Raw genomic sequence first — 17,945 nt, 5'->3', positions numbered from 1 at the left:
TCTGAGGCAGGGCACCACTTTATGCTTGTATTTGCTGGCTGTTATCATTGTGTCTTGTGACTGTGATTAGCTCTGACATGTTCTGATTTTTAGCAGTGAAAATATATGAAACTGGTTTTATTGCGGCTGAAATGCTTGTGAAATGGTCCGCTGATGGGTTGTTCAAGTGTTCAGAAAGGAAGCAGTGTATGAAACCATACAATGTTAAAACACATTGTTATTGCTTTTTTATTAATGTAACGGAAGCTTGCTTTGAAGCTTCCATTAAGTGCAGGACTTGATTTTGTATGTTTACGGTGTGTGTTGGGGAGTGGGAACAAAAAGTGGCAATGTCTAGCACAGTGCTGTTTTACTTCTCTTACCCTAAGCGAGCTATGTTTTACAAAGTTATTCCTTTTCGTGGCTAGCATCCCTTTCACTCAGCCTTCCTTCATGCACTTGCTGCAACTTGCTTTTTCTTAGTTTCACACTGTGTCTGCAACTCCGGTGTCTGCCAGCAATCCCGTAGGGTTACGTGGGAATCTCATCCTGTCGTCATAGTTTCATAGGACAAGAAATCACTAGGAATTTAATTGGGGTGTTGGACAGGACTGTGTTAGTGCATTAATAGGTTCATGGTATAGCTGGACTTCTATGGAATGATCCCACACCTTAATGTTCTTCAAAACTCAGGTGCTAATACTAGTTGTGTGTGAGGGGTGTTAATAATGTTACATGTTTTTATTCTACTTGCCACTCCTTTATCACAGAGGATAACTACCTCTCTTTACTCCAGTTTTCAGTTTAGATGGTTTTATCAAAGTAGCCAACATTAATAACAATAAAATAAGTAAATAAGTTCCTAAAGCCTGCAGGTGCAAACCTCACTTTCACGACGGTCACCAAATTTAAGAACAATACCCAGGCCCTAGAGTCAGTGGGGTTATACGTTTTGTTATAAGCAGCTCAGCATCAGACCAAGATTCACAGTGAGAAGATGAGTATTTGCATAGCAGTTAAGCTAAAATTGTGTCCTAATTCCTTATAACTTTTATGATTGCTAAGTCTAGCAATGGGCACTGACGTCTGAATGTTAGACTCCTTCATTAAGAACTTGACCCAAGAATACAATCCAGCAAGAGAATCCAAAGTAGAATCAGAATAAACATAGTCATCATGATCTTGGAATATGAAAAAGGCCTGAAATCCTAAACATTCTCTTAAATGAACCAAAATATTTTGAGAATCCTGCAGTTTGAGGGTGTAATCCTGTCCAAGAAGCCATCATAATCTAGGCAACAACTCTGCTTTGGGCTTAAGAGGATAAAGAAACTTGTTTAATGGTGCCCAGACTGTGGAGAAGAGTTTTAAGCTGACCGTCTTTATTTACTTTCCTATTAAAAGATGTACACATTTCAGGATAGACTCTGTAGAAAACATTTCTGTTGTTTATAAAACATACCAGCTCAGAAGATAGTAAATTGACATGAAAAGAAACGAAACAGTAAAGCATGTAAAAGCATTTTCATACCAAACTTGAAAACACAACTGACAACTTTTCTGAGCTGGGCATTAGCAATCTCACTCACAGAAGATATGAAACTGAAGGAAAAACTACTTTTTCAATTATAGAATTTAAAATTTCCATAAATAAGGACCAGGTTGCACTCTAGTTCTGTCAAAGAACTCTATAACTTTAAAATGGTAGAGATTTATTATTAAGTAGTTTGGTGGCCAATGGATCTTGTCTGGAAGAATACACTTACTTTAATGCATTGTGGTGCAGTGCACAAGTGCAAAGATGTTTGCTCAGCTTAGACTTTCAGGTTTGTAGGTGAATACTCAGCTAACTGCCCTTTCAGACCATTTTAAGTCCAGCGGGTTATCTCATTTGTTCAAGTTATTCTCACCTAATTCCAAAGACTATAGTTACAAACCATAGGTTTAGGATTAATGCTGGGTAAGAGTGCATACTTGTAGATGAAATGTGGATGCTGACATTAAATACTGTGCAGTGCTAAGAGTCAGAGAGATGTTGGTAGATATTACTGTTGACTATGGCTCCCAGCATACAACAAGCAATAGGACTGCAGCTCCTTTCATGCTGTTCTCAGAGGGACCATAGCTTCCTTCATGCTTCTTTTGACAATGGGTCTATGGCTGCTTTCATGTTACTCTGACACTGGGATCATGGCTTCTTCCATAGTATCAGCACTGTTTCTGCATCAGCCATCATGCTGTTGGAATTTGAATCATTGCTACCATTGTGCTTTTGGTACTGGGGCCATGGCAACCATAATGCCATTGGCATTGGGATCATGGCTTCTTTCCTGCTGTCAGCATTAGGTCTGTGGCACCTTGTTGCTGTTGGCACTGGGAGTATGGCAGCCTTCTCACTTTTTGCACTGGGGCCATTTTACCTTTGCTGCTATTGGCACTGGAACCATATCTCCCTTCCTACTGTCAGAACTTTGACCATGACTCCAGTGTTGCTGTGGCTTCCTTCCAATTGCCAGCACAGGGACCATGGCTCCCTTCATACTGCCAGCATATGAGCCATGGCTCCCACCTACCTGTCAGTAGGCGAGTCACGGCTCTCTTCTTACTGCTGGCAGACAGACTTTTGCTTTTTTCCTATTGCTGTAAGCAGGCAGTAGATCTCTTCTTGCTGCCAGCAAGGGGATTGTGCTTGCCTTCCTACTCTTGGTAGTGAAACTTTAATCTTGCAGCTGTTGGCACTGGGACCGTGGCTGCACTGCTACCCTCTGCACTTAAATATGAATATTACCCACACTCGCGCACATGTGCACATGTATAAGCACACATACACAAGCACTCCAAACCCATATGCGTGCACAAGCAGATTTGCACACTGACACATGTACGCTTGCTTGCACATGTGCACTCACACATATGCTCACGCAAAAGCACATAGAGTCTGTGTTCAGCCACCATATGACTCACATCACCATATGCGCATTCATTGATGTTTGTGAAAGCGTACATTTTTTTTTATTTTGATTTTAAGTTGCTGTGCTTTGGTGTTGTATTAAGAGTGTGGCATGTGTATGTAGTACTTGTTTTGCACTTCCAACTTTGCATTTGGAGTCAGCATTTTATCCAGCTATGTTCTTCTGTGTGCTGTGCTTAGGAATGCATAATTCTGCTGCCAAGTCCAGATTCATTCTATACTGTACTTTTTTGTGTTAGCCATATTCCATTGGGAGTCTAAAACCTACACCATCAAACTATCTGTGTGAGCCAGGAATACAGTGGAGTGGGTTCAGGATAATTGTGGGCAAGTATTTTCTTTTTCTTAGAAAAATGCTGTGTTTGATATTTTAAGGTAATGCATTGTATTTGTAGTTAATTATTTATTTGTGTTTGTTATATAAAAAAAGAGGTTAGTGTCTGTATGCATCAAAATTATAAAGTAAAATAATTGAAAGTGAGATAAAATAAATCCTCACACAAGCAAGTGCTGTAATGAAGACTAAAATTCTAAACTGATTAAGTGGCCTATCTTTCTGTTGAGATCATCGGGCTTTGTCATTGAGACCAAGAGCAAATTTGCAACTGTTTCTTCAGACACAAGCATATTCCTGCTTTTTGAAAGAGCTACATGCGCGTGGGTTCCACAGTTTGAGTATGTGCTAAAGGGCTGAGGCAAGAGTAGGATTCGAGAGGAGGACTGAACCTTTTGAATGATTTTCCTGCTCTGACTAGGGTGGACACCAGGCTCCCCCTTTTAAATGTATGTTACTTTTACCTTCTGTGAATAGGAGGTACCTGAAGTGAAGATAATTTGTTTGTACAAAGGAAGGCGGTCCTTGGGCCTGGCATAGGAGATGAGAGAGTGCTACCTGAGACCACTGTATCAGAAAGGAAAGTGTGTAAAGTAAGAAAGCTGAAAGTCAGACAAAAAGGAAAGTGCCACAAAACTACAGACTGCCTGCCTAGCTCAGACTGGAATGTTGTACCTCATATGCCAGCAATTTTCTTGTAAAAGGAAACCTTTTAAAAAGTATCCTGTATGTTTGCCGAACTGGCATGGAAGGTAATCTGCAAAAATGCAGCAAACTTGGATAAATTCTGTACTATGCCAGATATTTAAAAAGAAAACAGCAAGTCACTTCCTGAAATGTGTAAGTTTTAATACATTATGACTTTGCTAGCTGGAATTTGTAAATCCTGTTCTTGAGCCTGCTCTCTGAATATCCGTTTTCTTCCCTTTCTACTTTTTACTGCAGTCGTGTGCTTTTTTTCTACACTGTGTGCCCTATTAATAAATGATTGAGTTTTGTGACATCAGTTGTGTGTGACGGAGTGAAAGTGGGTAGTAGCTGTGTGTTGTAATCACTCTATAGGGACCTTTAAGAGACCATTCAGTATTGCCCCTTTCTTTCCTTCTGTTTAAATACAGAGGAAATAGAACAATTAGTTACAACTGCTGAACTGACAGGGAAACACCTGCCAGACCAAAGGTCTCTTGTTTTCTGTTTGCAGGCTGGATTGATGAGGCAGAATCATGAGGCAGAATCACAGTTAACTACTTAAATGACAAGAAACCCTGTTCATAAGCCAAATGCAGTAGCCTCTGCTTCCACACAATGACATGTTCCTTTGTTAAAAATTTCATTGCCAGTTACTAACCCCAGATATCCATCACTCTCTGCCTCATTAGACTGACTCTAAATGAGAATAAAGTCAGACTCAAAAGGGAGGTGGAATCAGTATCTAGGAACTTTGCAGAGGAATGAGTGGTACATGTCTTAATTAGACCCTAGATCGAGGCAAAACAGCTTCAACATGTACGGGTGGGAACAGCCCGCTTTATTTCTTCAGTTGTTGATTTGGGGGAGGATCACTACGCACATTGAATTAAGGGCCATTATGCTGTTGACTTGCTTGAAGTAATATAGGCTTCACACGGTGGCTACTGATCTCTGCTGATCTACTAGCTTGAACAGACTGTAATTAAGTGCATTAGAAGCAGAGACCTGGGGGAGGGGTTAAGCACAGCTGAAATGCACTAATGTTACCTAGTTCACTGACTAGCATGTAAACTGTGATCTAGATGGACTACACTGTAATATAGGATCCAGAGTCCAAATACTGCTTACAGTGTTGCAGAATCTTGGTACTTCATTTCCAGGTCAAGGGTAAGGGCACTGTAAACACTGTTCCATAGTTATGTATTGTATATAGTTGTTTCAGGTTGGCAAATTTAACATCAGTGTCTCATAGGCATGCTTCTCAAATGTCCAGATTTTTACAGGATGTCCTGATTTTTTTTGCCTTATTTTTAATCTGTTCCTCATAAAATTTGTGTTTTTTTTTTCTCACAAATCACTGAGGACTGAAATCATTAAATTATGACATTCGTTTGAGTTTCAGACTTCATATCCTTCAGAAAATGCATGCTAACAGAAATCCTGTTATTCTAGCAATTTTCTAAGTTTGTAAGAACAACATTTTAAATTTGTTCCTGTATTTGGGCCTTTGTCCCCCCATTATTTTAGGTTTTGTCCAGATTTATTGTGCTAAGAGGTTGAGAGGTGTGCTCATTGGAGGTGATCATGAGTAGGTGTATGAAGACCACTGAACAGGTTGGCTCTTCCACGGTCATTTTGCTGTATGCACTGTTCCAGGGTCATTATATTGTGAGCACTTATTCAAGGTCACTGTGTTGTTAAGAGCAATTCCAGGTCGGTGTATTCCAGAGATAAATGACTACTGTATCTTCTCTGCACTAATTCGAGATCAGTGCTGTAATTACTTTATTTAGAGACCAAGTGTTATGAGCTCAGACTGCATCAGAGCATGCTGTAATTTCCCATCAAGGCTTAGTTTGTTGTGATCTATGGCTGAGGGTTAGTGTGTCATGAGAAGTGAATGAAGGTGAATGCACTGTCATTAATGATGTTGTGTCAGTGTGGTGCTCTGTGCACTGATACAGTCACTGAGGGTTAGTGTGCTGTGAGAAGTGAGTGAAGGTGGTGCTCTCTGCACTGATACAGTGACTGAGGGTCAGTGTGCCATGAGAAGTGAGTGAAGGTGAATGCACTGTCATTAATGATGCTGTGTCAGTGTGGTGCTGTTTGCACTGATACAGTGACTGAGGGTTAGTATGCTGTGAGAAGTAAGTGAAGGCGGTGGGTGCTCTGTGCACTGATACAGTGACTGAGGGTTAGTGTGATGTGAGAAGTGAGTGAAGGTGAATGCACTGTCATTAATGATGCTGTGTCAGTATGGTGCTGTGTGCACTGATACAGTGACTGAGGGTTAGTGTGCTGTGAGAAGTGAGTGAAGGCGGTGCTCTGTGCACTGATACAGTGACTGAGGGTCAGTGTGCTGTGAGAAGTAAATGAGGTGAATGCACTCTCATTAATGATGTTGTTCCAATGTGGTGATCTGTGCACTGATACAGTCACCGAGGGCCAGTGTACTGTGAGAAGTGAGTAAAGGTGAATGCACTGCCATTATTGATGCTGTGCCAGTGCAGTGCTCTGTGCACTGATACAGTGACTGAGGGTTAGTATACTGTTAGAAGTGAGTGAAGGTGGTGCTCTGTGCACTGATACAGTGACTGAGGGTCAGTGTGCAGTGAGAAGTAAATGAGGTGAATGCACTGTCATTAATGATGTTGTGCCACTGTTGTGCTCTGTGCACTGATACAGTGACTGAGAGTCAGTGTGCAGTGAGAAGTGAGTGAAGGTGGAAGCACTGCCATTAATAATGTTGTGTCAGTGTGGTTCTGTTTGCACTAGTACATTGATTGAGAATCTTTGAGGATTGAGTGAAGGTTAATATGTTGGAAGCATTGTTCCAGTGTTATTGTGACAGCAACAGTGATCCGGTACAAATGTATCAGCATCGGTAATCCATTGCTAGCATGTTATTAAGCACTGACCCAGAGACAGAGTACCCTGGCACAGATCTACAGAGGGTGGGGTCTGAGCCATATCTGATTATACCAAATTAACAAACAAGCAGTCTGTCCTTTAAACTTATATTCTGCCCTGTGGAATTGTCTGCCTCTATCTACCAGGATAGAACCAGAGTTGCTCTTGAAAATTTAGATAAAGTGTAGCTATGGTGTTACAGAGAGAACTACTATGTCTAAGTGAGTTATGGGTTTCTGATGACCACCAGATTTTGAGCCAGGGTTAGAATGCTGTAAGTACCAATCCAGTGTATCTGTGCTGTCAGCTCTGATTCAAAATTATAGTTATGCAGAATCAGCATATGTTAAGTACCAGTCCAGACTCACTGTGCTGTGAACACCTTTTCAGGGTTCAAGTATGAGCACTGATTCCAGAGTCTCTTTGCTGTGAACTCAAATTCAAGGGTCAGTATGCTGATCTTGGAGACTGCATGATGTGATCACTGATCCCAGCAATGGTGTGCCATGACTGCTGGTCCTGACAATGGTGTCCCATGAATGCTGATCCTGGCAGTGGTCTGCCATGACCACTGATTCCCAGGGCCTGAGTGCTGCAAGCCTGCAGATCCTGATTCTAGGGACTGTGTGTTGGGAAAGCTGTTCCTGGATCCATGTGCTGTGAACACTCTCTGTGGGAGTGCTGTAACCTGTATGCTGGGACCATTTATTGCAGTTATTGTATAGTGAGAAGAAGCAAAAAATAGCAGTAAAAAACATGTTTAGCAAAGTTGTTGTTGTTGTGTCTTTTGGCTTTTCCCGGTTAGGGGTCGCCACAGCGGAACTCCGGTCCGCTAATGATTGGCAGTAGATTTTTACGTGCTGAGTTGCCAGCTCTGTGTTTAGCAAAGTATAAAGAGAAAATAGTAATAGTAATAGTAATAAAAAAAGTTCAGACAGGTTTTGTATGTAATCCATATAAATGGAAACAAATTATTCATTGTTACCTTTTGTGGCTTTATTAGTGTGAAGACATTGTGAAACGTGATATCCATTTATAAAGGTCAGTGTTGACTAACACTTACTACTAGCAAAACTGCACATTCCACTGCAGTGTTGCTTTGTTTAATAGCAAATGTCGTACATACCTGAAAATAGATGTAAGCAAGTACTTTACCAAGTAGTCAGACACCAGATTGGGATAAATGTGTATTCAAAATAACAAAGCTTTTGATGCTATGTATGTTTGTAAGCACAGCACTGTGTAATGTAACATTTACTAGCTCCTGTGCTAAATGTCTCTATCTGCTTCAGCTGCCATATACCTGAGTTTTGGATCAGTGAACCTACCTGATCAACATATGTTTGTTTTATGTTTTGTTTATTTTAGTTTAGTTTTTTTGGTGGAGTGACCATTTATCTCCCCCTTTAATGACTACAGTTTGACTGAGGCAGTCATCTAGGCAGCCATCAGATTTTTCTGCTTATGTCCCTAATTTCCATTGCCTCCATAGCTTTCCTGCCACATTCTGTGCTGAAGCGGGGATTGTATTTCTAGCACACATACTTCTACACACACTTCACTTTAGCCATGATTCACAGCATTACTTGGCAGTCGTTGCATGTGGCTGATCTGTGATGTAGTGTATTGTGCTAGTCAAAACTAGGAACAGGCAGGAGTACAACTCATTGCATCCTCTGGAAGAGCAACAAGTTGTCTTGTCCTTTTACAGAATACAGTCTGGGTTTGTACAAAGAACCTTGTAGAGATAGCTTGCTCATTAAGCTGGGATTTTTCTGGGGAAGGAGATAATATTTTGAAGACGTGGCCATCACCAACCATGTCTAGATCTCATTAGTTTTTAGAGATTGCTGTCCACACTGAATCAAATTCTGAGAGGTGACTTCCATCAGTGGTCTTGTGAGGCATTTAGGGCTTCACAGAGTCAGTCATCTACCTAGGATACTGTGGGACTTTAGCTGGTGAAGGTATTGTTGTGCAACACTTAGGGTATCCTTCTTATCCTATAGGAGCACATCTTCCTCTATTAGACCACTAATAGTGGGACTTGTTCTTGGAATATTAGATAGACCTAGAAGAAGAAAAGGAAAGTTTGGGCAGCATAGATGTACTCTATGATGGTGGTCAGTGCTTGTTCCTCTTTTGGAGGTCTTCTTTCATGTTCTGGGAAGCCTGCCCAAACAGCATATCATCCCAGTGGGTGGAGGCATTCATAATAGCATGATCATGTCAACTGGTGCAGGCAAACACCTGAGCCTACTGCTTTGGTTGTACTGTCAACATGGTCAAAGTGGCAGCTGCAGAAGTCATTGTAAGGATCTCGTCCAGATACTCTTTTGACTCCAGAATGAGGGATTTGTCACACCTTTTCATGTACTTAGTCCACAGAAGAGGATTGGAACTGGGACTGGTGAGACAGGTTCAGGGGACCTAAGACGCAAAGTGACAGAGAAGACCATCTTTGTGCTTGCCCTATTCTAACCTTTGGACTTGATCTGTGGCATGGAAATGAGATTGCCTCTGATACCTAGCCTTGATCAGAGAAAGCATAGAATCATGGGAATTTCAAGGCAAGTAAGTCTTGAACACTGGCGACTTGCCAAGATGGTACCCCTCTTGTCTAGAAGGGCAAAGCATGTCAGGATAGAGATGTATTTGCAGGTGCTCATCCAGTTATTAAGGTTCATCTTGAAGGATGCAAAGGTATCACTCTGTTTAGCATGTAAAGCTAATTTATTCCAGAAACGTGATAAACGTTGAGTAATCTGTTCAGTGTACTTTGTTTACATTCAGATTCTTACTTCTAGTATTTGTGGATTTCTTTGGCTTGCAGATATCCAAGTGCTCAATAAGAATTAAGTCCTTAATGGCAGAGAATATAAAACCTAGATCTCTGTGTAAGAATTTATGAGAAACCTATTGTAGAGGTAGGACTTCACATGTCTTGATAGCCAAGGGTCTTTACATCAGTAATCTTTTTAGTTAGGAACCACTGGGGCCTTTCTAGCTCTGTGCTGTGTCGGGATAAGTACATACCAAAGGGGATTACTTCTCAACTTCTTTGCTCAAGAATTCTGAACAAAGCCAAAAATAACAGGGGGACAAAAGGCCAAAATCAGGGACAAATTTAAATATTGCTTTTATAAATTTAGAAAGTTGCTAGAATAACAGGTTTTGCATTAACATGCATTTTTTGAAGGGTGTTAAGTCTGAAATGCAAATGTCTGCCATAATTTAGTGACTAAATGTGTCTTACTTGCCAGAAAACCACAAATGTTATGAGAACCGGACCAAAGATATGAAGTAATAATCTGGACATTCTGCAAAATTATGGAGAGTTGAGAGGTATGCAAAGGGAGCATAGTACAGAGGAACTGTGACTTCTTTTGACATGGATGTGACTGAGCTGCAGACCAGGTCTAGTGATATAGGTGTATTTCGAGAGGGAGCTGTCAACCCAGGTGCCAAGATTCTGACTTCTGTATCAGTTTGGAGGGTTACTGTCTGTAGTGTATATAGATTTTTTTTTAACCAACTCTGGTAATACTACACCTTTTTTCATTTAATTTTAGCTCTTTTCTATTACATCATTGCTTATTGCAGTAGTGACACCTTATCAATCAAGAGATAATTTGGCAGTAATATCTAGCCTGCACACATTGCAAACTTAGTCATAGGTCTGGGTTTATGGTTTGGAGGTTGGAAAAGTATATGCCAGAAAGGAGGGGATTTATTACTGAGCCCTGAGGTATATCGCTAGTTACTGTTTTGCTTCTTAGGAGGCATCTGCCACTTTTATCTAAGTGAATTCTGTCTTTCAGCCAGTTTGTTATCCACCTTAACACGCAAGGGTCTGCATTTATTTCTTGGTTTATTTACAGTACCATTCTTGTAAGTTCTGTGGACCAAATGACCGTTACCTACTGCCTATGTGACCTTCTCGAAAAAGCTTACTAAACTGAGTAGACATGACCTCACTTTGAGAGTTTATTAAGTCAGATATGACATTTTATATGGCTTTTTAAAATTCTACTAGATAGGCTGTCATTTGTATAGCTCCTGGGGTCTGTGGTAAAACTCCCCTTATGAAGGGACATCCCAATAGCAGTTTTCGGCTTCAGGTACTTTGCTAAGTTAATTTAAACTACTTCAGGAGAGCGTCCACAAGGGCATGTTTAGTATTATTTACTAGGCATTCAAATAATTTGTCTGTACCTATGGAAGTGATCTTTAGTTTTCTTTTTTTGAGAGCCCAGCTAGGACATTTCCTGATGATTTTAGGGGTATAATGGGATTCAGGGATTTTCCAGAATTTTGATGGCTGTTTTTGAGGTAAAGTTGGCACTAAATTTATCTACCAATACATTAGCAATGTCTTTGTTGTCAGAGTGGGTGATACCATTTTGGCTGAGTTATGAACACTGCTGAATGTTCTCAGAGTGGGTGATACCATTTTGGCTGAGTTATGAACACTGCTGAATGTTCTTGATGTGTAAGGATGTATTTATTATCTTTAACTTTCAGATGCTAGACTTGTTAAGAGCATGAGACCATCTGGTGTTTTGCCTTCTGGTCCCTTATCTTCTTCCATCTGCCAAAATCTGACCAGGGGTCTTGCAAGCCTCATGCATGCTTTCCTGTTGGTGGCTGGAGTGTAATGCTAGCAGTTGTGATACTGTTATAAGTCACATACCTTTTTCATATAGTGCCAATGCAGGTTCTAGTTGAAATTGTATCAACTACAGGAACACGTTTGAAAGTCATGATTTTAGGCAATGAATATGGGAACTTTCTGTTGCTGAATGTGTGGCTCAAGTGCTTGACTGTGAAAAGTGTCAGAAAAGAATTCTAGAATGCTAGGGTTGAGAGTTCTTTCCTAGCCCTGAATGCATAGACAGGTTTCTTTAATGCCAATAATTAAACCTTAGTTGCTGGGGTTGCAGTCAAGATATTGCCCTCTGCACCACAGACCCAGGGTACCCTTAATAAGGTTATTGTTTCACTGCTGCCGTACTATAAGGACAGAATGGGAATTGGGACACCCTAAGATTTATCTTTTAGGATTACTGTAGTGTGTGCACAGACAGTGGATTTTTTTACTGTGCTCTGTAGTTGAGTGTTGGAACAGTAGAAGTACTGACCCATGAGTAATGCACTACGTTTCCAGATCCGGGAGAGAGGGGGCAGTGTGTTGTAGGCATTGACCAAGAGCTACTGTAATATGTTGCAGGTACTGAACTAGAGCTAATTTAAAACTCCACTGGCTTAGGAGTTTGTATATACAGTCAGCACAGTTGCATTTCGCTATATGTGTACTATGTCCTTGTACCCTAGATGCACCATCACTGTTAGTGAATTTAAGTACTAATTCAGGATTAGCATACAGTGAGTATATATCCAGAATGAATTGAGGGTTAGACCGTGCATTGCTATACAATATGCTCCAATTAGGGATCAACACACTGTAAAAGTTCATCACCATCATCGTCGTCATCAATCATCATTCCCCTTTTTTTCCCAATTTGCACAGGGTAAAGTTGTTGTATCAACCGTAGTCACTTCTCCTGAGTCATTATTGATTGTCACTGGTCTTCTCATATCTGGTCCATCCATTTTTTGGCTGGATGTTCTTTTCTCTTATTGCCTTCTTCCTGTCTCTCCTAAATCTGCTTTGCCAAGCCATTGTCTGCTTTTTTGCACATGCCTGATCCACCACAATCTGTATTCCTTGACTTTCTGTAAACACTACTACAGAGTAAATGTACCATATGCATTAAACACTGAGGCAGTGTGTTGCAAGCACAATTTCATGGTCACTGTTTTGGGGCATTAATGGTACTGGGGGAGTAGGTGGCACCATATTTGTTTACCTGCAGTCTCTGTACAGCAGTTTTTTTTTTCACGGTCAGGGTAGTGTTTACACTATTCAGGGACCATTGAATGCTGTGCTGATGTACCCCATTTCCAGGTTGGTGAACTGTGTTCCTCACTCAATGCCTTCATGTTTGTAACACTGTTACAGGATTATTAGAATGCAGGCAGTCTGTCAATACATTGGAACATGGGAACATAAGTAGACAAGCGATCATGGAGACCATAAGATGCCTAGCCAGACAGTTCTTTAAGCTGACAAAATTAAACGTAAAAGTTCTTGCCAACGTTTTCAAGCACTTAATAGTGCTCATCTCCCAAATTAAGCAGGGCTGTACATGATAACCCTGATGTTAGTCTGTGTATACTCATCCAGTCATTAAGAGTATCCTTAAAGGTAGCCAAAGTAGTACTTTACTTGACCTGTAGTGGTAATGTATCCCTCCTGTTTATTTCTTTATTGGTGTAGATGTATGGTCTTAAAGTGGCTATTTGTAGAGCCACTGCTTTTGTGAAGAAATAGGAGTTCAAATAGGACTGGGTCTTTTGTGACTCAAAAAGTTCAACATGAGTCACCTTTCAGCAAACTGTATTCTACTGAGTATAAAGAGAGTCATGTTGATCTGTCAGGGTAGTTGAATTATTTAAGACTTTTTTAATTTTCTTGGTTAGAAATCTTTGGGGTCTTTCCAGTTAAGCAATATGCTTGGATTTGTAGATGCCAGTGGAAGCATTGTATTCAGTGATGGACCTGAGGGAACGGTACAGTGACAGGATGATTTCTTTGGATATTGGAAGATATTCCCATGGAAGTTAACTGGGACAGATAGAAGGGTTTCGTTGATTGAGCAAGTTATTCATGTAAGTACCTAGGCCTCTTATGACTGTATCTCTGAAGAGGAGTACCATTCATAACATGTGCATTCATAACATGTGGGGTGTGAGCAACTCTTGTGCCAAACACTTCTGTGCAGCACTTTTTGCATTTAGTCTGAGACCGTTTTTGAAATGTTATGTGTGAACATATTCCAAGCCTTGTTGGAGCTGTTTTGTATCCATGGAGGAGCAGAGAACAGCGCTTGATTTGCAGTCATCAGTAACGTTGGTTAACCATACGAATTTTTCCAAAGTGATTTTATGGGGAAACTATATTCTTGGGAATAGTGAGAGCAAAAAAGTGGGTAGGAGGGATAACGTTTGCGCTAAATTTGTTTGCTAATATTTTAGCTATATCCTTGGGGTCAGAATGGCTGACATTATTGTGGATTATCTCAATGCATTGTTGGATATTATCCCTATTTTTTTGACATAACTGAAGAAAGATGTATAGTTTCCTTTGGAATTTGAAGCAACATTAAATTTATAATGTGCATTACATTTTCTAATATATTTAAGTTACTTGCTGGTGTTTCAGTGTAGTCTTGAGGTAGGGGGTTGGGGATTTATTACAAAATGGCATTATCTTTATTCTTTTTTTTGTACAGTTTAATACAGGAGTTTCACCAGAGAGGTATATTCCTGAATTTACTATTATATTTAGGGCAGATGGGTACTGACTTTTCTATGCAACCATTCAGTTGCTGGTAAGTTATAGGTAAATGTGGCAGCCCTCTCAAATGGGTCCATTTGCATGGGACCACTGGGAATTTTACATAGGTCTTACACAAGCTGAAGTAGGTTTGCCTTGGAAAAGTCCCTAAATATGGTCTCATTTGGTGGTTGAGCAGTACCATACAGTACCATACCTCTGAACTGTGCAGATTTTCAACTCCTATTTTTGGTCTGTTTCTCATAAAATGTGCGGTTTTGCTGCAAATCATTGAGGACTGCAGTTATTAAATAATGATAGACATTTGAGTTTCAGACTTCATATGCTTTAGAAAATGCATATGAATGCAAATCTGCTGATCTAACAACTTTCGATTTCATCCCTCATTATTTGTGGTTTTGTCCAGACTTTTTGTGCTAAGTTGTTGAAGTGAATGGTACCACTAGATCTGACTGAGAAGATTACAGATTTGTGATCATGGACGAGGAGATGTGGAGTGGGGGTTGGGGCTTATACTGCAACAGCTAGGCTGGTAAGGACCAGGTCAAGGCTATTAGAGCCTCATTGGTTTGTTTTACAATTTGCACAGGTGCATTGGTAATAATGAAATCTAGAAAACACTGAGTATAACTATTTTAAAAGTATAACTTTGCTAATCAATACTTGGGTAATTGAAGACCCCCCCCCCCCCAGTAAGAAGGTATTTGATTTGATATTAAATGCCTTAATGGTGTTGATGTAATTTCTGTGATCCTTGGGTGTCATCGATGGGATCTGTAGCTAGCAATGCAGTAATAGATGGATTTTCTAATTTTGATTTGGATCTCCAGGTGCTACAAATTAGGACTGTGGGTAATTTGATGTGAAGTAATGGTGTTTCTAACAGATGTAGATACTGCCCTTGTCAGTTACCCAAGGGTCTAAAGGTGCAATAGACACAAAACCCTGGGAGAGATGGCATGCTGTCACTGCATTTAATGCATTGTTGCAGAAGGGCCTCGAGTTCTGTCATCTTTTTATTTAGATTTGGAGTATTGAGTAGTGCCACCTTGAAGTTGTCCAAATCTGAGTTTGAGTTTTTTTATGTAGGAATGTCCCATAGTGGAAATCTGCCTAAAAAATGCACAATGGGGAGGAGGAGGACAGCATAGGCTTTGGTGAGTATGTAAAAGCCCTGGTATGAAAGATGTAAGCCATCACTGTCAAAACAGGAAGTCTTATCTGCCATACCATTCCAGGCTGACAGATACTCATGGGATATATGCAAATGATGCTTATGAACATCAGGTGTTTCAGCTAATTGGCAAATCTGAATGCCAATGACTTGTTTCATCGTTTTAATGGACAATTTAAGGCCAATAAAGCCAAACCCGACTAGCTGTGGATATGCATATTTCAGCCTTGTTATGACCTCATCAGCACAACACAAGCAGAGTGTTTGACTAAGAATTAGAAACACAGGGCTGTTGTACCCAGCTGATGTCCATTATCATTAGGGTCACTGCAAAAAATATCCCAAGCAACAAACTTAAACAATGAGTGAGAAGGTCAATGAAAAACCAATCAGTAAAAACAAAATGAAAACTCCAGCAAAGCTAGAACTTCCAATAAGTGACCTCCCAAACCTCTTGTGTCAGAGGCACATGGGATATATGCAAATGATCCTTATAGAGGTTTGGAAGGTCACTTATTGGAAGTTATGTTTAGAACAATATGGGCCATGTATTTACCAGGACTGATCTAGGCAGTGTCCCATGGGCATTGATCAGGGAGTGGGTATTATGGCCATTGATCTAGATAGTGTCCCATGGGCACTGATCAGGGAGTGGGTGTTATGGGTATTAATCTAGGCAGTGTTCCATTGGCACTGATCTGGGGTCTGGAATTTAGTAGCATAGACTCTGGGGTACCTTACATTGGCAAATGAAGTTTTATTCCTTTCCCTGAAGGGAAAGGAATAAAACTTTGTTTGCCTCTGAGTGCTGTCTTTTTCTTTTTTGGTTTATCTAACAGGTTGGATATGCTGTGCACCAGTCATAGTTGCTAGCTTTTTTGGAGGTGTACCTTACATTGGGTCAGCATAATGCAGATAGTGCTCTGGGGTTAGGATATCATGTATTATTGTATTAGTTATAGTCCTATGCAGTCAGTGTACTGCAGGCACCAACCTAGTATTACGGTAACAGGAATTGGTGTATCCACAGCATTTTGATAGTTAGTATATCATGGTATGAGTTGTGATATGGGCTTTAGGGCACTGCAGTCATTTGTTTTGGGTCAGTACTTACTTCTGACACCGATCAGTTGTTATTTGTATAGAAAAGAAAAATCGACCACCATTACTGAATAAAACCATATAGTATTTATTTTAAACAAGTCGGTAAGCACTTTCATGGCAAAGCTACTTCTTCAGACCATATACATGCTATTAAAACATTACAGATTTAAATACCCTAAAATTAGCCTTAAGTACCTCTTTTCTATATAAGTTGTATTTTGTGGATATTATCGACCTTTGCCCACTGGTTCTGCTATTGTTCTGCTGATCTGTTGTTGTTGTTGTTGTTCTTTCTTTGGATTGGAGTGTCTTGGTCCTTGTACCACTGACAGTAGTTTGGGTTCAATGTACCAGGGTCCTACTTTGAGGGTAATGTTGCATCAACATAGTACTATGAGTCTTTGTACTGCTGGCAACAATCTAGATGCAGCGTATAGCAGGCACAGATCTGGGATTAGCATACTGTGGGTCAGTGTACCACCTGCATCTCTTTCGACTGGAAATGATCTTTGGTCACCATATCGTATGCAGATCTCAGGAATCTGCACATCTTTAACCACTAATGTGTGGTTAGTGTTACACAGTCACTGATGTTTATTAATTGTACTGTGGTCACTGTGGTCATTGATCAAGAGGCTGTACATCCCTGGGCACTGATACAGTGTACTGTTTTCTCATGTAGTGTTTGTGCACTAATGCTGATTTGGGGACCATGCTGTCATCAAGTATTTGGAGTCCTTATACTATGAGAAGTACTCAGTGCCCTATGCTGAGTATGCCTGAGCATTTTATGAAGTCAATGTAATGGAACTGTGAGCATTAAATCTCTATCTGTGGACTTTGGATGATCTACTAAATGGTGGGTTATTAAGACTGCTGCAGATTCTTGGTATAATGAACACTGATCTGAGTGGGTAGTAATGTATGTCAAATCATGTTTGGAGGGCACACACACCCCTGCCTCCATTTTATGTACTTTTTATTGACCTTTGCACTATACTTAGCTGTCTATGCACTCAGCTGATCTCTGCACACTGATGTAACAGTAATGGTCCAACATGTCTCTTGAGCATACACACATAAACACACCATGCTCCTATATACATGGGAAATGAAATGTTTGCATACACAAGTGTTTATAAGCCTTCAAATGATATCTGTCTGATATGGAAGGGAGCAGTCAGTGTTTCCCCTTGCTGTGCACTCCCCCCAAAAAAGGAGCATTGATTTTCTGTGCCCTTGCTCAGGCTGGTATTAAGGCTGGTCACCTGTGGTGTAGGGAGATGCTGGGCTCTGACATCACTGTGCATTGGAACAATACAGATTAGCTGTGCAGACACTGATATTCCGTAAAATAGTATTC

At 40.4% G+C, this 17,945-nt stretch overlaps 1 protein-coding gene across 2 annotated transcripts in view; it reads left to right on the top strand.

Moving 5' to 3' along the window:
• Positions 1-17,945, top strand: part of ZMIZ2 (zinc finger MIZ-type containing 2) — a 698,887-nt gene that overhangs the window by 1,109 nt on the left and 679,833 nt on the right. The window contains exon 1 of one of the 2 annotated variants that reach the window (XM_044084228.1): positions 4,048-4,124. The exons of the other annotated variant lie outside the window; for it this stretch is intronic. Within the exon in view, the coding sequence (XP_043940163.1) occupies positions 4,121-4,124 (4 nt within the window). The 5' untranslated portion in view covers positions 4,048-4,120. Of the gene's footprint in view, positions 1-4,047; positions 4,125-17,945 lie in introns of those variants that run through there. 2 annotated transcript variants of the gene reach the window in all.

This window comes from Protopterus annectens, chromosome 9.part0 (assembly GCF_019279795.1).
Source record: "Protopterus annectens isolate FY-2018-M chromosome 9.part0, PAN1.0, whole genome shotgun sequence".
Taxonomy (NCBI): domain Eukaryota; kingdom Metazoa; phylum Chordata; order Ceratodontiformes; family Protopteridae; genus Protopterus; species Protopterus annectens.
The sequence above is the reverse complement of the archived record's forward strand: the minus strand, read 5'-3'. Positions and strand labels throughout refer to the sequence as shown.